Source organism: Lampetra fluviatilis, chromosome 4 (genome assembly GCF_964198595.1).
Source record: "Lampetra fluviatilis chromosome 4, kcLamFluv1.1, whole genome shotgun sequence".
Lineage (NCBI taxonomy): Eukaryota > Metazoa > Chordata > Hyperoartia > Petromyzontiformes > Petromyzontidae > Lampetra > Lampetra fluviatilis.
The window spans coordinates 22,381,696-22,403,616 of NC_136278.1; the positions used below are offsets into that span (position 1 = coordinate 22,381,696).

At 50.1% G+C, this 21,921-nt stretch overlaps 1 protein-coding gene across 8 annotated transcripts in view; it reads left to right on the top strand.

Moving 5' to 3' along the window:
* Positions 1–21,921, top strand: part of LOC144931680 (extracellular sulfatase Sulf-1-like) — a 172,146-nt gene that overhangs the window by 138,573 nt on the left and 11,652 nt on the right. For all 8 annotated transcript variants that reach the window (XM_078855819.1, XM_078855816.1, XM_078855822.1 and 5 more), the window contains 8 exons: positions 8,630–8,780; positions 10,078–10,253; positions 11,658–11,786; positions 12,691–12,750; positions 13,670–13,793; positions 14,728–15,046; positions 18,003–18,357; positions 20,419–20,515. In XM_078855819.1, the coding sequence (XP_078711945.1) occupies positions 8,630–8,780; positions 10,078–10,253; positions 11,658–11,786; positions 12,691–12,750; positions 13,670–13,793; positions 14,728–15,046; positions 18,003–18,357; positions 20,419–20,515 (1,411 nt within the window). The remainder of the gene's footprint in view (positions 1–8,629; positions 8,781–10,077; positions 10,254–11,657; positions 11,787–12,690; positions 12,751–13,669; positions 13,794–14,727; positions 15,047–18,002; positions 18,358–20,418; positions 20,516–21,921) is intronic.

Here is a 21,921-nt window from a genome sequence, read left to right on the forward strand (position 1 = left end):
ATGTGAGTCACTTTGTGTGTGCTCAGGCAGGGTGAGAGTGGAGCGGTGACGAGTCACTTTGTCTGTGCTCAGGCAGGGTGAGAGTGGGGCTGTGTGAGTCACTTTGTCTGTGCTCAGACAGGGTGAGAGTGGGGGCTGTGTGAGTCACTTTGTCTGTGCTCAGGCAGGGTGAGAGTGGGAGCTGTGTGAGTCACTTTGTCTGTGCTCAGGCAGGGTGAGAGTGGAGCTGTGTGAGTCACTTTGTCTGTGCTCAGGCAGGGTGAGAGTGGGGCTGTGTGAGTCACTTTGTCTGTGCTCAGGCAGGGTGAGAGTGGAGCGGTGACGAGTCACTTTGTCTGTGCTCAGGCAGGGTGAGAGTGGGGCTGTGTGAGTCACTTTGTCTGTGCTCAGGCAGGGTGAGAGTGGGGGCTGGTGTGAGTCACTTTGTCTGTGCTCAGGCAGGGTGAGAGTGGGGCTGTGTGAGTCACTTTGTCTGTGCTCAGGCAGGGTGAGAGTGGGGCTGTGTGAGTCACTTTGTCTGTGCTCAGGCAGGGTGAGAGTGGGAGCTGTGTGAGTCACTTTGTCTGTGCTCAGGCAGGGTGAGAGTGGAGCTGTGTGAGTCACTTTGTCTGTGCTCAGGCAGGGTGAGAGTGGGGCTGTGTGAGTCACTTTGTCTGTGCTCAGGCAGGGTGAGAGTGGGGGCTGTGTGAGTCACTTTGTCTGTGCTCAGGCAGGGTGAGAGTGGAGCTGTGTGAGTCACTTTGTCTGTGCTCAGGCAGGGTGAGAGTGGGGGCTGGTGTGAGTCACTTTGTCTGTGCTCAGGCAGGGTGAGAGTGGGGCTGTGTGAGTCACTTTGTCTGTGCTCAGGCAGGGTGAGAGTGGGGCTGTGTGAGTCACTTTGTCTGTGCTCAGGCAGGGTGAGAGTGGGGGCTGGTGTGAGTCACTTTGTCTGTGCTCAGGCAGGGTGAGAGTGGGGCTGTGTGAGTCACTTTGTCTGTGCTCAGGCAGGGTGAGAGTGGGGCTGTGTGAGTCACTTTGTCTGTGCTCAGGCAGGGTGAGAGTGGGAGCTGTGTGAGTCACTTTGTCTGTGCTCAGGCAGGGTGAGCGTGGAGCTGTGTGAGTCACTTTGTCTGTGCTCAGGCAGGGTGAGAGTGGGGCTGTGTGAGTCACTTTGTCTGTGCTCAGGCAGGGTGAGAGTGGGGGCTGTGTGAGTCACTTTGTCTGTGCTCAGGCAGGGTGAGAGTGGGGCTGTGTGAGTCACTTTGTCTGTGCTCAGGCAGGGTGAGAGTGGGGCTGTGTGAGTCACTTTGTCTGTGCTCAGGCAGGGTGAGAGTGGGGGCTGTGTGAGTCACTTTGTCTGTGCTCAGGCAGGGTGAGAGTGGGGCTGTGTGAGTCACTGTCTGTGCTCAGGCAGGGTGAGAGTGGGGCTGTGTGAGTCACTTTGTCTGTGCTCAGGCAGGGTGAGAGTGGGGGCTGTGTGAGTCACTTTGTCTGTGCTCAGGCAGGGTGAGAGTGGGGCTGTGTGAGTCACTTTGTCTGTGCTCAGGCAGGGTGAGAGTGGGGGCTGGTGTGAGTCACTTTGTCTGTGCTCAGGCAGGGTGAGAGTGGGGCTGTGTGAGTCACTTTGTCTGTGCTCAGGCAGGGTGAGAGTGGAGCGGTGACGAGTCACTTTGTCTGTGCTCAGGCAGGGTGAGAGTGGGGGCTGTGTGAGTCACTTTGTCTGTGCTCAGGCAGGGTGAGAGTGGGGCTGTGTGAGTCACTTTGTCTGTGCTCAGGCAGGGTGAGAGTGGGGGCTGTGTGAGTCACTTTGTCTGTGCTCAGGCAGGGTGAGAGTGGGGCTGTGTGAGTCACTTTGTCTGTGCTCAGGCAGGGTGAGAGTGGGGCTGTGTGAGTCACTTTGTCTGTGCTCAGGCAGGGTGAGAGTGGGGGCTGTGTGAGTCACTTTGTCTGTGCTCAGGCAGGGTGAGAGTGGGGCTGTGTGAGTCACTTTGTCTGTGCTCAGGCAGGGTGAGAGTGGAGCGGTGACGAGTCACTTTGTCTGTGCTCAGGCAGGGTGAGTGTGGGGGCTGTGTGAGTCACTTTGTCTGTGCTCAGGCAGGGTGAGTGTGGGGGCTGTGTGAGTCACTTTGTGTGTGCTCAGGCAGGGTGAGTGTGGGGGCTGTGTGAGTCACTTTGTGTGTGCTCAGGCAGGGTGAGTGTGGGGGCTGTGTGAGTCACTTTGTCTGTGCTCAGGCAGGGTGAGTGTGGGGGCTGTGTGAGTCACTTTGTCTGTGCTCAGGCAGGGTGAGTGTGGGGGCTGTGTGAGTCACTTTGTCTGTGCTCAGGCAGGGTGAGAGTGGGGCTGTGTGAGTCACTTTGTCTGTGCTCAGGCAGGGTGAGAGTGGGGCTGTGTGAGTCACTTTGTCTGTGCTCAGGCAGGGTGAGAGTGGGGCTGTGTGAGTCACTTTGTCTGTGCTCAGGCAGGGTGAGAGTGGGGCTGTGTGAGTCACTTTGTCTGTGCTCAGGCAGGGTGAGAGTGGAGCGGTGACGAGTCACTTTGTCTGACCCTGCTCGGGCATGGTGGGTGGTTCTTGTTCATCGTCGTAGTTGCGCGGCTGGGGTTTCTAACGGGCTTAGCGGTGGAAAGATGTTAGCTACCTCGCCTGGTATACAGGAGGTCACAGGTTCGATACCGCCCCAGATGCTTGTATATTTGCATTTTGCATGTTCTCCCCGTGGTCGTGTAGATTATTCTCCAAGTCCTCCAGTTTCCCCCTCTACATTTAGAATTAACAAGCGTTTAGAGTAATTAGCTGCTTTAAATTTGCATATGGTAGTTAGCCATTCCGGTCAACGCAGGCTGTGGGAGCGTTTACACGGGAGCATAGCAAGTTTACTATAGGTCTACCACAGTGGCGTATGACGCATTGCCCATGACACAGTGCGGTGCCTGTGACAACCTGGCATGCATAGTGGTCACCCATCCAAGTACAATCTCACCCCCGCTTAGTTTCTGAGGTCTGAAGAGACCGGCACATTCCGGGTGATTTGTTCACAGGCATTACGTAGTTATGCATAATACATTTCTCGCCTAAACTCAAATTCCCTATCACACGTAGTCAATCACAGTGGCTGTTTGGTTCATGGCAATGAGCCGTTATCCGTGCGAGTAGCTTCTGTTTAGTGTGCGATTCTGGTCTGCCGATCGCTCTGGAGTGCGTTCAAATTTAGCGGCAGCAGGAGGAATCGCCAGGTCTCACGGGGTGCAGTGGTGGTGGCACTGGGCATCAGAAAATGCAAGCAAATGCTCAGCGCCCCAAGCAGCTGAAGGAACCCTGGATTCATGAAAATATAGGGATGTATCAAATGTAATTTTAAATTCAAATTCTCTTAAAGCTAGCAAGCTAAATAACTTGGCAATCCCATTTATTTCGTCTCATCTCAATCTTGCACGCATCTCTCATCTCACTACATCTCTATGTGTGTCTACGTATGCCGAATCCCATTTCCCCATATCCCTTGTCTGCATTTATTTTCCCATCTCACTCGAATTTTTATTAATTAGGTGTCTAGCGCCAATTCTAAGATTTTCATTTGCAAGAGTGACATGGATCACCAATGTGACAGAAGCAAATCAAATACCAATAAAGTGCAGCAATGAGTCGAATAGAAATCGGCGCAAAAACAACTGCGTATTAACGGGTAAAATCAATAACACTGCGCAGACATAAATGAATGAGGAATAATACATTCCCTGGAGCTCAAGTCGTGTCGGGAAGATTATCGTTTCGAGCGGTCGTAGTGAAATTTTCTATTGAGTTAAAGAAACGCAAAACACGAAAGCGGGTGACACGACAGCTTGGACGCGAGCGGTGGGCCACACCCAATCAGAACCATTACGCCTCAACAGCAGCAGCATCAGCAGCGTCCCACTGGTGCTGCTGGCCACCCATTTGCACGGAGAGAAAGCGGTGTGTGAGAGAGACAGACGCCCGCCCGCCCGTGTTGTGAAAGACAATCTTGCGCGCGCCGCCTCATTACCGCTGGGAGCTCCCCGGCATGAGCAGTTTTGTTAACGTCTGGGTAAATAAGCGGCGCCTTAACTTCGGGGGCACGGGGGGGGTGGGTGACAGCGTGCCTTGACTCTCCTCTCAGTGTCGCCTTCATTACTGAACGCAAATAAACAGAGGCGAGACAACCTGAAGGGCAGCCCCGTGCTAAAACCCTCGCCCCGATCGCAAAAGCAACTTCTTTTTGCTCATCGTCGTTAAAAGTGAGGACGCATTTTATTTGTTTTGCCCTCGTGGGCCATCGCATTTTATTTCATTCGTTGTGTGAAACAGTCGCTTCTCTGAGCTGATCATGCCTTTGCTTGCCAATCAGGACTCGTCCTACCCTCTAGTGGGGTAATTGGAACACGGCAGCAATCATTTCTTGTAAATCTGGGCCATAATTGAAGGGCGCGATGCACATTGATGAATGTAGAAGGCGTCGGGGGTTTATATTTACAAAAGTTCGCCCTTGGGTGGCAAAAGTCATCTAAAGCAAAACAACGAATATTTAAATAAAAACTAATATTTTATGGCCGAGTTAAAATTATAATAATAACCCCCCCACCCCACACACACACATACTGTATTATCATGAGATGTTGTTTGACCATATCTCACTATGCTGGTCAGTGCATGTTGGTGAAGGGAAGGGCCCAGAATATATTCAGATATCATTCGCCACTGATGTTAACCGTGGCCGGGAATACACTGACGGTGGCCGTGTTCATAGTTGCAGTGCGCTAACTACTGCGCCACCACTCCCCCCTGTAGATTACAGTATATTTTTGGTCGATATTTTAAGTTGGATGACAGCATACATTTTTTTTTAGACTGTTCATTATTAGAAGTTCTTGGGTTTTACCAAACAATGGCATTGTCCTACAACCGTCCAATGCACATTCCTATGGCAGTGAGACGAAGCTTGTCTGTGAGTGTCAGCTTACACAGACACGCAGACAAATATACACTTCACAATCTTACGCAATCATAATAGCATTATCTGGCAGATGAATGAATGGCTTTGATGATGAGATGCTTGAAATCCTCCCACCAACCGAGTACAAGTAAATCACCTATGGTCATGAGCTTTGGGTAATAACCTAAAGGATGAGATCACGGGTACAAGGGGCCGAAATGAGGTTTCTCCGCAGGGTTGCTGGGCTCACTCCTCCGTGACCGGGTGAGGAGCTCGGTAATCCGGGAGAGCCTCAGAGTCGAGCCAGCTGAGGTGGTTTGGGCACCTTGTAAGGATGCCCCCCCCCTGGTAGACTCCCCCTGTAACTCTACCGGGCACGTACCACTGGGCGAAGACCCCGGGACCGGCCCAGGGCACGCTGGTGGAACTATGTCGCTCGGCTGGCCTGGGAACGCCTGGGAATTTCACGGAAAGAGCTAGAGTCTGTGTATGGTAGTGTAGAGTGTAGTGTAATAGTGTATAGTCATATAGTGCTGGAGTCTGTTGCCAGGGACAGGGAGATCTAGACCGCCCTACTCAACATGCCGCCGCCGCGACCCTCACCAGGTCAAGCGGATTGAGAAACGAACAAACAAACGAAAAAATAATCTTGGTGATTTTTTTTTTTTTAGGATCCATACATTGATGTCATAAACACACAAGAAGACAATTTAATAATTGAACATCTGCCAAGGGCTATGAGGAGCTGTCACGGCTGTGGCCTAGATGTCTCCGCATCGGGCCTATCATCTTGCCTCACAACCGAAGTACGGTCAAATCGGCCTTCAGACCACCCCTGTAGCAATAGCCTGTGACACCAACGCATGCCGATAGTCATCTTGAATTGGGAACCCCCGAGGTTTGAAGGACAGATGAGGCAGGTGTTTCACTGTAAATTATAAACACTCTACCCTTGGAAATTACTGTCAAGATTATATGCCCTAATAATGTCTCATTTTAATCATATTCTTGGTTCTTTCAGTAAAGTCACGAAGATAGAAAATAAAAATAAAAATAGATTAAAAATAAAAGCAAAAAACCACGACGTTTCGATCGCAGCACAAGTGGTCTTCAACAGGCGAAGAGAAGAATACCGCTTGTGTTGCGATTGAAACGTCGTGGTTTTTTTTTCCTTTTATTTTTTATTGTAATTTATTTTTTACTTTTATTTTATTTTATTTTTATTATCTATCTACGTGACTTTATCGAAAGAACCAAGAATATGAATTTCTGCAGTCACGAAAGTTTTAAGTCTCATTTAAGCCTTTTCAATTCAAGACGTGCCTCAAAATTTATATTTTTTTCCATCCCTAGATTAAACACTACATTGGAAAATTGTTCTTTACATCTCACACAAAGTAACAATATTGCTCTCTTGAATATCAGAACTGTCTCTTGTCTGTTTTAAATGGTCCTTGTATCTTTTAATGCTTGTTTTAATGGACAATTGCACTAATTTCAACGAAATTTGTGGAATTTTGCTTAAATAACACTTTATAAACGACTGCTGCTGTCAATGAACGTTCCATATAAATTTACTTTTTTTTCTAGAATGTTTTTAACATTAACAACACAAGGTGTCAAACTTTTCTTCTTTTCCCCAACACTTAAATTTATTCCAATTGCGCTTTGGCCATCATGTCACGCTACATTAGTTTGTGGAGGTCTTTGCTCGCGATTTATTTAAACGGTGTTGGGGGTAGTCTCTGGAACCGGTGTTAAGACGCAAAAAGCAAAAACCCACCCACATGTAGCCGTATGGTTCGATTGGGACGAGTGCTGTTGGTGAGGACCAACTGAGGTTAGAATGATGCACCTGGAGTGGGGGTGGAGTGGGGGCATGGGGAGTGGGGGAAGCGTAGCCAGCACCATACCTGGCCACCTCTATTCCCCCCCCCCCCCCCCGTGCTGATGTTGACATACCACACTGCGCACCCATTTAAGGCTGACGTGACCGTGGCGAGACCCAAAAACAAGTTCAGATACCGCTTGCCGATGATGTTATCCGTGGCCGGTAATGGAACTCGGGTCGCTGAGTTCGCAGCACCGGTAGGTTGACCACTGCGCCACACAGGCGCACGCACACACAATGACAGAGAAACACTTGTGGGGGCAAGTGTTGTTCGCGAGCGCCCACGAAAACCCACCACACGAGGGGGTGGGTGGCCAATGCCGCGCCCTGCCGCCTTTGTCTCCCTAGTGACGATGTTCAAACACCGCACCAGGTACTCATTTGCGGCCGAGTCGACCTTGGGGAGGTTCGGGATAGGTTCACTTTTTAGCCACTGTTATTGGTCACATGACGCAGGAATGGAACTTGGTTTTGCGGGTTCGAAGCACTAGCACGCTAACCGCTGCACTCCCGCTCCGCACACGCATGCGCAAAAAAAAGACAGATCCCCCTTATGGCCTTAACAGACTGTAGGGGCAAGTGCTGTTAGCGAGCACCTATGAAGGCCGGAACGGTACACGAGGGGGTGAGCGGCCAGCACCACGCCCGACCGCCTTTGTCTCCCCAGTGGCAATGTTTACACACTGCACCAGGTACTCATTTGAGGCTCAGTCGACCTAGGGGAGGGTTCATAGCGCAGCGTGCTAACCGCTGCACTGCCGCTCCACGCACGCACGCACGCACACACACACATTCACTGCTGTAAACTGCTTCTGTGGATTTTTATTGCAAAGATAATATTGCTGATCGGGTTCAGGGAGGCCTCCTTTATTTCCTCAATGACGTGGATCTGCAGAGCCACATAACAGTGGCTTTTCAGAATGTTCCCATCTGCGTGCTAAGCTGTTTAAGCCCAGGAAAAGATTACTGTCTGTCAGGATGAACAAGAAGGATAGGAAACTATTTCTGTCGTGGGATTTTTCTCCCCTATTAAAATTCAACAGCGCAGGGTTTTTATTCATAGGTCTCACAAAATTCCACAGTTTTGACCACTTGCTTGTCACTCGTGAGGCATTAAATACAACAGTCTTCGGTGAGAGCAGACTACAAAGCAGAGGCAACAGGTAGTGGAATCCATGAACACTGGCTTATGGTTTTGGTGTATATATTATTACATTATTTGATCATATATTACGTAAACTGATGTATATTTATTTTGTGGTTGGGGTTGTGCAGTGGTCCAGAGCACATGGCTCGCAAACGGAAGGTTGAGAGTTCAAATCCCAATTAAGGGTAGACGCAGCCCTTGTACCGTTCGATAAAATAAGTGGCACTTTGTGGAAGTAGTCAACAGTGGTTCATTCTCACCTCCCTGCCATAGGAATGTGGAATTTCCATTGTTGATGGAGTGTTGTAAACAGATGAGGACTGCCCCGCGCTCGTGTGAGCTGGAAGCCACGAGCGTTTATTTGGTGCACAAGCCAATTTTATTTTATCTTACGGTGGTTTGATTCAGTTGTGTTCTCTGACTTGCCGATATGGCATATATTCTTTGAAAGTATGCTGCCTTTAAAGTACTCCTTTTTTACACAGCACAGACGTGTGCTTTGTTTTACAAATCCTTTAACCAAACTCCCTATGAGCGACATCGTTCCACCTATGCTCGTGCGTTCTCCTCGTGCACAGCGGCGCTGGGGTTTGGCGGAAGGGAGTGACGATCGGTGCACTAACTCTGTTCCGCGTTACACCCTGCGCTCTCCCCCCCACAAACAGGACCCCGAGCTACAACTACGGGCCCAACCACGACAAGCACTGGTTCGTGAGCCACACGGGGCGGATGCTGCCCATCCACATGGAGTTCACCAATGTCCTCCAGCGCAAGCGGCTGCAGACGCTGCTGTCTGTCGACGACTCCGTGCAGAGGGTATGCCACGGCCTCCTCCCCTGCGTTCGGCGGCGGCGGTGGTGGCGGTGGTGGTGGTGGAAGTGGTGTGGTGCTATTGTGTGTCTGAAGTTGTTGGGGCAGTGGTGATGCCAGGCAGAAGCAAACTCAGAGCAGGCTTAGGGTCCCATGTAGCTAAAATACGACGACTCCGTGCAGAGGGTATGCCACGGCCTCCTCCCCTGCGTTCGGCGGCGGCGGTGGTGGCGGTGGCGGTGGCGGTGGTGGCAGTGGTGTGGTGCTATTGTGTGTCTGAAGTTGTTGGGGCAGTGGTGATGCCAGGCAGAAGCAAACTCAGAGCAGGCTTAGGGTCCCAGGTAGCTAAAATACATTTAAAGTTAATTTAAAGGCATGTCTTTTTTTATTCATATATTTGGCTTCAGAATTAAATGTTTTTTGAGCTTTTTGTGCAAAAATAACGTCGTGTTTGAAGATTATGTTAATGAAGATGACAATAAGAATGATGGTGAACGACTGAAGTCCAGTTAGCCGTGACAATCGGTGCTTTTAATAGCAGGCTAAAAACATTTCTCGTTTCTTCTGTTGAGTTAAAATTTTCTTCGTGCCATGCACGCTTCTGTTTCAGCTTTTTGCTGAATATGGCGTGTTACAAATCTTGAATTTATTGACGGTGATGATGATGATTATGACGATGACAATAATGATAATTAACAAGGACCCCCGTGACTGCCTAGTAATTAGCACACAGCACACCAGGAGTGGCGGACACGATGTGCCTGTAGATTTGGAGTTTGTATGTTCTCCCCGTGGTCACGTGGATTTTTTCTCCGGGTCCACCGTTTTTTCCCACCACGTTGAGAATCAACATCACGCGTTTAGGGTATTTGGCTACTGCTATAAAACTCCACGTGATAAACCACCTGATTGAGCTATCATTGGGGTGGCCAGGTCGCTCCTGAACAAGAGCAATACAGCTCAGTGGGCCTTACCTGGTAAAATAAAAAATAGTTCGTAGTTTAGTTTAAACAGTTTCCCTCTCCTGAATGACACAGTCACAGTGGATGGGGGAAGAGGAATAAAAGAGGGGGCGGGGGGGAAATGACACAAGTAACAAAGTCACAATCACAAGAAATATCCTCTCAATGCTCTCAGGAACCCAAGCTCCGCCAGGAGTCGACTTTCACGACAACTCCCTTAAGTTTAGTTTCCCACTCGATCTGCCGACGAGTTAACAAACGGGACAGCGCACGCCCCCCCCCCTTCCCCCATCTCAAACTCGCGTGAAAACTCGTCCCCCTGCCGGATGCCCCACGCCCAGATCTTCACCATGCTGGAGGAGACGGGAGAGCTGGACAACACGTACATTATCTACACAGCCGACCACGGCTACCACCTTGGGCAGTTTGGCCTCGTCAAGGGGAAGTCTCTCCCCTACGAGTTCGACATCCGCGTGCCTTTCTACGTGCGGGGGCCCGACGTGCAGCCTGGAGTCAGGTGAGCCGGTTGTTCTCACCCCAAAATGAACAACAGAGCCGCGGTCCGTCGGCATTGTGCTTTGTACTCTGGGCCATGTCCTTTCTCGAGGACGTCGGCGATCGTGGCCTTCCATTGAACTCTGTCCACGATATGAGTCAGGGATGAACATCAATACTTCTAGTTCTGGCCACGTCTCGATTGGCAAATACAGCAGTGGTTTACCACGGCCGTCAGCCGGTTTTATGTCGGGTTTATTCGCGTAGCCTTTGGTTCACAACCTAGCCCGCAAGGCTGCGGGTGGGAGACCATTCAGATGTTGCCATTATCACCGCTCTAGCCACTGTTGCCATCGTAAATGCCATTCTCATGGTCACCGTCGTGATCGTCATCATCACCATAGTCAGCCATGTTCACTCTACTGCTGGATTAAGGCCTTCCCAAGCCACTACCATCTCACACCTCCGATTAGCACGGTTGGCTACGTACGGTGCGAAAGAAGTTCAACATACATAGATGCATCACTCGCACACCTGCAATGTAATAATTTCTTTGCTCCATCTCCTCCTGTGGATGTCCTCTCGGACGCGTTACATCCCTCTGCTGCCGCTCGGTCGCTGTTCTTGATCGATGGCCATCGTCACCTCTCGCGGCGTGTCCTGACCAAACCCACTTACGTTTCGGAATATTTTCAATGATGTCTTGAACCTGCATGTGCTCTGCAATCCACGTGTTAAACTTTCTGTCCATCAATGTCATTTCAAGGATGCTTCTCTGTACACTTTTCATGATCCATATTATAGCAGAAAACGTACAACGATCAAGATACAAGTATATAATTGTCATTCTCATAGTCATCGCTGCTATCATCAACATCAACTCACTATATTGGCAATGAGGTGTCTCTATGAGACTGCAGTGGGTAGTTTTTTTTCTGACAGGCAAAGTGTATAGATGCTAATGCTCTCCCCGTGGTCGCGTGCGCATTCGAGATTTCTGAACAAGACGCCCGCTCGGCGAAGGACGCTTGCGGCGCGCAGCTTATTTAAACAGGCTCGGGTAAGAACAAAAATAATAATAACTAAAGTTCCCTAAACACAGGCGGAAGACAAAGTCAGAATAAGCTCATTTGAGCGTCACCAGCGGTGAGGTCGACCGCTCCGTTTCCATGACTCACTGCCCTGCGTCATCCCTACGTGGCTCTCATGTCTTTCACGATCGCTCGCGGAACCATGCGACTCGGCCCACTCTGTTGATGCTGCACCTGGGCCCCTGGTTTTTCTGGCTTTTCCCAGAGCAGGCCGGGGGCCTGGGACTTCCCTCGACGCTGCCCGTCGCGATTGTCCACAGCCCTGTCGTGCGGCGTACAAAAAACCCTCTTTGCGTGTGCTGCGCCGGTCGCTCGCGTCGTTTGGCCAATCGCAGGATCCCCCAGATCGTGCTCAACATCGACCTGGCGCCCACAATGCTGGACATCGCCGGCCTGGACGTCCCAGCCGACATGGACGGGAAGTCGGTGCTCAAGCTGCTGCTGCCCGATCGGCCGACGAACCGGTGGGTGAGCGAGCGGCCGTGACCGGACGCGGCTCGTTGTCAGCGATTCATCGCTTCCCCCCCCGCGTTTTGGCGTTTTTGCCATGTGATCCACGTGCGTTGGCGTCTGCCGTCCTGAAATGAAACCAAGCCGCTGACGAGAAATCGTAATCAAAAGCGGTCAACCAACACACGCTGAGCAGCAGCCATCTGACTGCACACAGAAAATTAAGCGATAATGCAGGATTACTGATATCTTGGAAGCTGCCACGGTGTAAGGGTCAGCGCGCAATCTCGAGGTCGCCAGTTCGATTCGGTGTCCCGTTGCGGGAGTTGAATGGCGGTGCAGGTTTTTTTTGGATTTCCCCGCTCGCCTCTGTACCAACCGGGTGGCACAAATGGTGAGCCACCGGCTCGGCGTGGAAGAAGAAACCAAAATATTCTCAAGAGGTCCCCCTAATTAGTTTCTCGCACATTGGCACTAGCAGACAATTACAAAGCTAGGCCACTACCTTCAACCGACACCTGCCTTTGGCGTTCTCATTACACCGGTAGCCTGACAGCTCCTTGCGACGCCGCTTGTGGTTCATTGCAGCGCCGCACCGCAAGCCGCATGCGCGCGACTTGCAGGGTCCCCCACAATACGTAGGCCACGCCGCTCGCAACGAAAATATGGCGTTCGCTGTGTCGCGCCCTGCGCACCCCCCCCCCACCCTGATCGTGGACGAGAGTGCTTCGGGGGAGGGGAGGGGGAAGTGCACGTGCTTCGAATCCCAGTTGGTGACTCCTCAAAGCTCTTTCTTTGATCCTCTGTTCCAATTTAATTGTTCACAGTCCACGCGAGAGGCTTGTGTACCGTACGTATGTTGAATTTCTTTCGCACCGTACGTAGCCAACCGTGCTAATCGGAGGTCATTCCACACAGGTTCCACCCGAGCCTGAGGAAGATGAAGTCGTGGAGGGACTCGTTCCTCATCGAGAGAGGGTACGAGCGCGTGCGCCACCACCTCAGTGTTGTTCTTGTTGTTTTTTGTTTAATGTGACCTGCAGGGTACTTCATAGCTGTGTCTGGGAAATATTATGCCGTCCATTCGAAGACACTTTATATTATTTCACGAAAACTTCAAAACACACGTTCGTGCCTTTTCAGTATTTTTTTTTCAAGGGAGTCTATGGGCTACGTATTGCTCTGCTATGTCATGCATCTGTCCATCGATCTGTCCAGCCACCTGAAAAATACTTTATATGATCTCATGAAAAGTGCAAAGCCCCTAAGCCGTTTGCTATGAAACTTACACACAGATTCATTAATTTTCATGCCCAGATTGCCCATTAAACATTTCTTTAAAACATGTGCACTTTCCATGGGTTTCCCAGAGCACTTGGCATGCGAGAATTTAAACGCGTGCGTGTGCCTGTTAGGTCTTGCGCCTAATGGCATGGAAGCTCCTTTAGTGCATTCACTTCTGCAGCATTTTTTTTTATTGTGGACTAAAAGGGGCTTTCACTGTCGAATATCCTCTTTGGAGTATGGCAAATATGATCCTACCCTTCTTTGAAAGTATGTTTGAAATGTCCGTGTGTGTGTGTGATTGTGTGGGGAGCGGTGGTGCAGCGGTGAGCGCACTGCGCTACAAACCCAGTGACCCAAGTTTGATTTCCGCTGACGGTCAACACCAGTGATGATTATATCTGAACTGGTCTTGGGCCTCCCCTAGGTCGACCCAGTTTCAAATGAGTACCTGGTGTGTAAGCAGGGAAACAAAGCGGTTCATAGCGCAGCACACCAACCGCTACACGACTGTGTCGACACACACACACACATCCCTGCGAGCGCCGGACCCACGCGTGTGTTCACGCGCGTGCCTCTTTGACGGAACGCTGCGTGCGCATCGGGCCTGTAGGAAGATGTTCCGTGTGAAGGATGCCAGTGGCTCTGCACACACCAACCTGCTGCCCAAGTACGAGCGCATGCGGGAGATCTGCCAGCGCGCTGAGTACCAGACGCCCTGCCAACAGCCCGCACAGGCAAGTGGCCAGCGTTCCACCTCTCTTTCTTTCACACACACAAAGATCCCCACCCCCGTATAGCCTCAACATACTTTTTGGACAAGTGCTGTTTGCGAGTAGCACTTATGAAGGCCGGCACGGCACACGAGGGGGTGGTTGGCCAGCACCACGCCTCCGCCGTCTTTGTTTCCCCAGTGCTTATAATAATAATCACTTATATTTGTAAGGCGCATTTCATACGTAGATCCCAATATGCCTTGTATGGGAAGCAGCTAATAAACAGAATCAGGGTAAATCGCCAGAACTCGGGGATAAAAACCAATTGGTGTCTTAAGATGGACTCGCATATCTGGTACAATCGTCACTGGTATTGGCCGCCGGGTTTGTATTCGCAGCGGGTTAACCTTTACCCTACGCCTCACTCTCTCACTCTCACGCACACGCACATGACTTTTCCCATCCTTGCCCCTCCCTCGCCGCACCAGCCAAGGCCCCCTTCAAGTTCTTTACTGCTCGGTTATCATTCTCTAACCAGTGGCAGGGATTTTAGTCGTCAATCAAAATCTGTGAGTAGCAGCGGAGGTGTGAGTGCTCAGAGCAGTACAAAGTCAGTGTATTGCAGGTCAAGTTAAAGCACGTAGGGGCTTCACCTCCCGAGCAAGGAGTTTATAAATCAAATCAAAAGCTAATTCATATTATCCTGGGCTTTTTGTGTGTGCAGTCACCGGTGATTAGTGTCAGACGATTTAATCACCGCACTTGAAAATATAGAAAAAATGCAGGCGGTAAAAACCGAAGATTCGAACCCAGAATCGCAGCGGTGCCCGCTCAGCGGCCCTGTGTTTATTAACCCCACGAGCCACCGGGTGACCCCCGTGTCTGTCACCCCCACATCTGTCTCACAGTCTCAATGCCTCCACCTCCGCCCGGTGCCCCCCCCCCCACACCCTAGAAGTGGCAGTGCGTGGAAGACAGCCTGGGCAAGCTGCGTCTCAACAAGTGCAAGAGCTCGCTGCCGCACGGGAGCGTGCGTCGCGCCGCGGGCGGCGGGCGGAGCGCCCTGCGGGGCAGGGGCCGCTTCGCGCAGCGAGGGGGCGGCCGCAAGAACGACGACGACGACGATGACGTCGAGGCGGAGGGGGAGGGTGAGGAGCGGGAGGATGGAAGCGAGTGCGTGTGCCCCGACAACACGGGGGGAGCCCTGATCCCGCGGCTCAGCAAGGCCGAGCGGAGGAGCCAGCGCAAGTTCCTCAAGACTCACCTCACCCAGAGTAAGGGCCGGGGCGGGGCAGTCTCATGAAATGGTCCCGTTACTAAACGGGTGTGGTACGACAAAGAGAAAATGTTACGATATGAGATCTGTTTTTGTCCGGCGTTCGTTCTTGCCGTGGCTGTCGCCCCGTGTGTACACGGAGGACAGCCGCCACTGGTTTTCGATATTGTACCAGGATTCTTGGACAAGGTGATAAGAGTTCCAAAAGGGGGGGGGGGGGTGGGCAAAGCCTTCGGCAGGTAAGGCTCTGCCCCGACAGGGCTGTCTACCGCCGTTCTGTCTTTTATCTTCTGCTGCTGCTGCTGCTGTCATTTCACCGACTTGGTCAGAATCCGTGCAATTTTTTTTCCACTTCTCCTTCTTCTGTCGCAGAAGCAGAGCAACAACTACAATTTCACGTTCAGGAGGCCAATCCAGATAACCGCACTTCGCCGGCGAGGGTCCCTCAATGCTCAGTTGGAGGATCCTTGTGCCGGGGCCTATCTTTGCACGTCGTTGTTTGGCCCTGAAGAGCTCGTCTTTTCTTTTGTTGTTGTTCTGGAGACCAGGAGATCGATGATCGATGTTCACTTGCCACGCTGATGGAAATTCGTCGGATTCTCACTTAACAGAGTGGGCTGCACCACAGGCTTCCGTCTTCCACTCCAATGCCGCAGTCACACGTGGATGGCACGCACAGAACCCCTTTGGACATTCATTAATGCACGGTGCACCTTCTGTGAGCCTTGCCATCGGGAGATATAAATTTAAAATAATAGGCTCTTTACGTGGAGGCTCTTGTACAAAACCACGTGAAGGCGCTCACTACGATAAAAACAGTACTGTTTTTAATGTCTCTCCCCACCGATTCTTTTCATCGTGGAATGTTTCTCCAAAGCATCCGCATTTGTTGAATCTCCCGTTGCGTTTGTCGAGCTGTCTCTCTCATCCTTCTTTCTTCCTGTGTACACGTCTTGCTTTACTTTTGTGTGTTCTTTTCAAATTGTGCACATTTATATCCTGCAACACACACATGAACACGCCACCTTACCCAAACGCTAATAGCCCCTTCCTCCACTGTGCGTCCATGTACAGGGGGTGACAGAGACAATGTGCGGAAAAACACCGGAACTTTTTACTCGAATGAATCAACGCCAACGTGACCGGCATAGGCACGGAAGGGGGTGATAGAGCGAGTCAACTCTCAACCGGGATTTGAGCTCGTTAGCTTTACAATTGCCCGATGTCTGCTCTCACCGCTGAGCTGCCTGGCTCCCGGTTGCCTTGGCTGAGCGAGATCGCAAATACGGAGCGTGCATTGTCGCGGCCGCAGTGGGCACCACGGGGCTCCCAGGGGTCGTGCACATCTGCCACTCAGCACCAGGGCCAATTGCAATCAGGCAGGCAGGCCGGCTGCAGCGTTTCCTCCGACGTTACATTTTTGGAACCTGACGGAACGCGCTGGCGAGCAATCAATTTGGTGAATGCGCATAGTTTACGTGGCCGCGTAATTTCGACCAGTGAGTGATTCAGTATGGAAAAATAAAATTGCTCATTTGTGTCGCTCGGATTTTATATTTCCGTTCGTGGTACATATTTAGTTGTTTGAAGGTGGGTTGTGATTTTTCTTTTACTCAAAGACAAAAATCCCAGAGTAATTATGTTTAGTATGGTATTATCCCTGTACTGCAGAAAGCCATTTTTGGCTTGTGGATATTGCACGAGTATATCAAGTGTGGGGCCTAATTACTTGCTGTTGCTGGGCAGTGCTTGATGATGATGTTTTGTGATGGCAAACATCCATCAGTGTCTCCTCAGCTTACGTAAACTCATCTCGATGCCCGAAAGAGCAATGTGGAGCACTCATCTCCATAGGCTACCCTGAGCTCGTGGTAATTCTAAATTCCAAAAATGTTGACTGGCATTTGTCAGCAACAGAAAGGAACTGATTTCCACATTTTCATATTTTTTTGCATAGGAGAATCATTCATTGGTGGAACATTTTAAAATATATATATACAGGGTGCTTAAAATGTTTTAACACTTCTATGGGACGATCGTTTTTAATGCAAAAAGAACTGGTAATACACTATAACATGATAACAAATTAATGTTAATTGTTTCCACTTGTTCGCCATCATTGTCAACGTGTGCCTGGAATCTTCTCCAGGTGGTCTCCAGAGCCCGGAGGCACATTTCTTGTGGTATTGTTGCAAATTCTCCTAAGTGTTAAAATTTTTTGAAGCACCTTGTATATTAATAGTGTCTATACTCTAAAATAGTCGCAAAATAAGTATTCTTTTCAAGCGAGGTCTGGGTGTCAATAGTTACAGTAAACAACAAAAGCTCGTGAGATGGACTAGGTGCTGTGACTGATTGATATATCATCATCCGTACTTCATATTCCGACTGCGCCTCCTATGCAGCTAATCTCAATACGACCTGTGGCAGGGCACCCCCAGTGGCAGCTGTCCCTATGAGGCACAAGATGAATCCAACCCCAGCCAGCGAGTCCCCATTAATATACGGTGGCGAGATGTTAACTACCTCGCCTGATATACAGGAGGTCGTGGGTTCGATCCCAACCCTGATGCCTGCTGTATATTTGAAGTATGCATGTCTCTCTCCCCGTGGTCACGTGGATTTTTCTCAGGGTCCTCTGGTTTTTGCCTCCACATTTAGAAACACGCATTTAGAGTAGCTGGCTGTTAGAAATGTCAATGTGGTAAACCACTTCGTGGAGCTATCAATTGTTTCCAGGTCGCTTATGAAAAAGAGCTACATAGTTCAGTGAGCCTTACCTGGTAAACTAAAAATTGTTAATAGTTTAGTTATATTTTTATATATTTAGTGGGGGGGAGGGGGTGTGTGGGGGACATTGTTGCTATGTGGCTTCCCAATGAAGCAATTCGCGAATTGATTGATGAAATTTGACAAACTGGTAACGGTATTCTTCGCTGGCTGCGTGTGCCCAGAGTACAAGCCTCGCTTCCTGCGACCCCGAGCCGTCGAGCTCTCGGAGGAGGACCAAGAACGAGAAGAGGAAGAAGAAGGAGAAGGAGGAGTAGAAGGTGGAGACACCTCGGAGGAGGAGCTAGAGAATCCGGGAGATCCTCCGAATGGACCGGTTGACCTCGATGCCGGACAGCAGGAAGAGTCTGGCGCCCACGAGGCCGCCAGGCGGCTCTCCCGGCGGCACGCGGCACCAGGCAGGGGCGGCGGTGGCTGGCCGCAGGGCCGGGCGACGCGCGTCAAGGCCACCAAGAAGAAGGGTCTGCTGAGCCGCAAGAAGACCATCGCGCTGTCTCCGTCGCACAAGGTCACGCGCAGGTAGCCCGACGCCGCCGCTGTCGCTCGGGAAGTTTGTGCACGAGCGTCGTCGTCGTCGCTTTGTTGTTGTTGTTGTTTTCGTCGGCCTGTAACTTCTCACTGCTGGGAAAAGCTGCCCACCTATATTATTCCAAAATGGACATCTGTGAAAAAGATCTTCATAGCTCATCGGATTCCTCCAGTATGAATAAATGTCTTATTTTTGAGCATGGGGTGGTGATAATAGTGGTGGGTGGTGGTGGTGTTATCCGTGAAGGAGCGTGCGGCGGTGCTCATCTTTGTTTGTGGCCCTGGTGCGTATTCCACATTGCTATGGCGGGAGCCAGACACTCCATAAAACAACCGATGTCACATGGAGCGTTTGTATTGTATGTAGCTTTTTATGACCATTGAGGTGGTGCTTCCGGGTTATAACAACAATGTCCTTTATACAGGGAAAACTCAAGCGGATCTTATTTGATAGGTGGTGGCCGATTCATTTCACGTTCGTTTAATGTAAATACACTCAAAGTGTCTCTTAGACTACGCAAACCTGGGGAGGATGGTGGTGCTCATTTATATTGGAGGGACTGAACTGGGAGTGAAAATTCCACATTCAAATGCTGGGAGCCAGTCTTTCATCAGGCTTTCACCGCTTATTTTGTATGCCCTCGTGGGTCAGCAACTGAATAGCTGGACTACCGTATATCGGCACTTACCATCATGTATATTAAACTTCTTTCGCGCTCTACGTAGACAGTCGTGCTAATCAGAGGTGCGGGGGGAAGGACAGCAAACTAAACACAAAAAGCAATTCTGAAGAAATTGGTTTTCAATCTAATGCATCACTCCAGTGGCTTCCTAGTATCGGAAGGAAGAAAGAGCAGAAGTGCATCTGAAAGCGCTGTACGATGTGGTGTGACCCGTCTTTGCTCGATGGCTAGCCAAGAACCGCTGCTGCGAGGATGACCTTGACGAGATCAGCAAGTTGTAGTCATGAATACTGCAATGGGGAAGGCTGGTTGTGATGACCCTGTCAAAGGGAATGATGCTTGCAGCCAGTGCTGGTTGTGGCCCATTGGGGGTCCCTAAGTACAACATATTTTTGTGCCACCCCCACCCCCTCCTTTTGATTTAACGAATTCCTCGTTAGATGACAGAAGAGACGTAGGCAAGCGATAGAGATGTAGTGGGACGTGAGAAATGTGGACGAAAGATCGAGGTGTAGTGAAATGGGATGGTGAGAGTTACAGATGAGATGTAAATGTAGTGAAATGAGAGCTATGTAGACAAGACACAGAGATGCAGTGAGAGGAGACATTAATTAGCCTGATTAAGAAACTTTTTACGTCGTGTTTATTGGGATTTGAATTCACGATGATGTTTGGTGCATCCATATTTTCGTCGGCTGCTTGAACTGCTTGGGATCCTGAGCTTTTTCCTCGTTGGCTCATGCCTCGCACCGCCACTCCTTGCAGCCTGGCCTCGCTGCGAGAGGCTTCTCACGTAAGGTGACAGATCTCCTCTCGCCGTGAATAAATTTCCTCTGGTGCTCGCGCGCGTGCCGTTTGATGTGAAGCCACCAGAGCGGATACCGCTCGCGCTGCACGCATAAATGAAGAGAAGAAAAAACAACGCACGAATGAGCGGAGGAATGGGTGAAAGAATTAACTTTAAATAAACAAAGCAGTGTGTGGGCCTCATTCCGCTGGCCCGCGTCGATGCACACGTGCAAAAGAAATGGGCGGAAGCGCTAGGCGTTCACTAAATGCATCGGTTTCTCAAGCGCGAGGCCGTTCGCTAACTTTTGATATGTGCCGATGTAAAGGTTTCAATCATCGCAAATTTCACGCCATGTCGTTTTACATTCTCAATCCCACGTATCCAAAAGGCGTATTTATTTCCTCACTTCAAATTCACCTTCAACAATTGCCCTGGACATGTGTGTACTATATGCTGCTTTGTTCTTGAACCTTTACAAAATGTGGTACGATTTTAATGGGGGCAGCTCCCACGGATTTCTTTCTTGCCCAAGTCCTGCCTGCGAGCCTCTTATTCCATGTGTTGATGCCGCCCGTGCAGGTGTTATATTTTCTCCAACAACACGGTGGGCTGCGATAACGTGGTCTACTCTTCCATCAAGGCGTGGAAGCATCACAAGGGCATAGTGGAGCATCAGGTAAGGCAATTGCAGACGACAGAACAAGGCAAAGGCAAAGATCACCCATGTAGCCTTAACAGACTGCTGGGGCAAGTGCTGTTAGCGAGCACCTACGAAGGCCGGCACGGCGCACGAAGGGAGTGGGGTGGCCAGTGCCACGCCCGTCCGCTTTTGTCTCCCAAATGGCAATGTTTGCACACTGCATCAGGGACTCATTTGAGGCTGAGTGGACATAGGGGAGGCCCTGGATAGATTCAGATAATCTTCACTGTTAATGGATGTGAGCAGGAATCGAACTCGGGTCGCAGGGTTCGTTGGGCAGAGCGCTAAACCTCTACCCCACCGCTCCCTGGACACACGCACACATACAGCGCAGTGCAACACCGGCCAGAGGCAAACACGCACGTGCACACACATACAGATAGAGAGCCTCGTAAATATTTGCGTGCAGCGTTATAGGCTGCTGGAGCGAGCGATGTTAGCAAGCGCAGATTAAGGCACGTGACAGGATAGAGGATAGGTGAGCACTACACACATTTTAACACGTAGGCTTTCGCGATCAATATTATTCATAATAAACGTTTTTGGGTTAGATCGCGTTATTTATAAATGTGTCGTAACCCTCCACCACCCGACACGTTGACAAAAGACAAATAGTTCACTACTTTAGCCCACCGGTGTGTTGAAGAGTGAATCCACAACATTTTACAATTCGCCATTGCTGATATGTCACCAAACTGCCACGTGAGTTAATGTACAAATCCTAGGTGGAGTTGACTCGGAGAATGCGCACGTGTACATTTGCACATATATACGTGCACCCGCATTCCTGCAAGGCACACAGATACACCTAAGCATGCAGCCACATTAATAGAGATTCGTGCATGTGTAACCTGCACACATTACACACTCTGTGCGTGTCCCTAACAAAGATAATCATGTTGGACACGAAGGCTTTCGCCTGATGAAGCTGGTTGTCATCGCCAGCGACGCGTCGTTTACTTTTCAACACACCGGTGTGCCGAGGTAGTAACTAATTGGCACGTTCTGTTTACGTGACAAACTTTACTAATTGGCTCGGGTGGTGGTGGGTTTTACGACACATTTGTATTTACACGATCTAACCCCCCAAACAAAACTCCATTAAAGTTAATCATGACTCACTGATTAGCTGATGTAAATATATACTGTGGTTTAAACCTACATAATTCCAAACACCGAAATTTGTAATGTTTTGCCCACTAAAATTATAGACTGAAGGCTTATTACAATCAGTCTAAAGTTCTATATTGGTTTAAGTCTTGTGCTAAACACTTACAAATGTATGATGCTTTCCAATTGGTGAAATTAAGTAATTTACCTCCTGGGCAATGCTGCTGCTGCTGGATAAAGATCTCCCCACAGCATGTCGATCATTGGGGCTG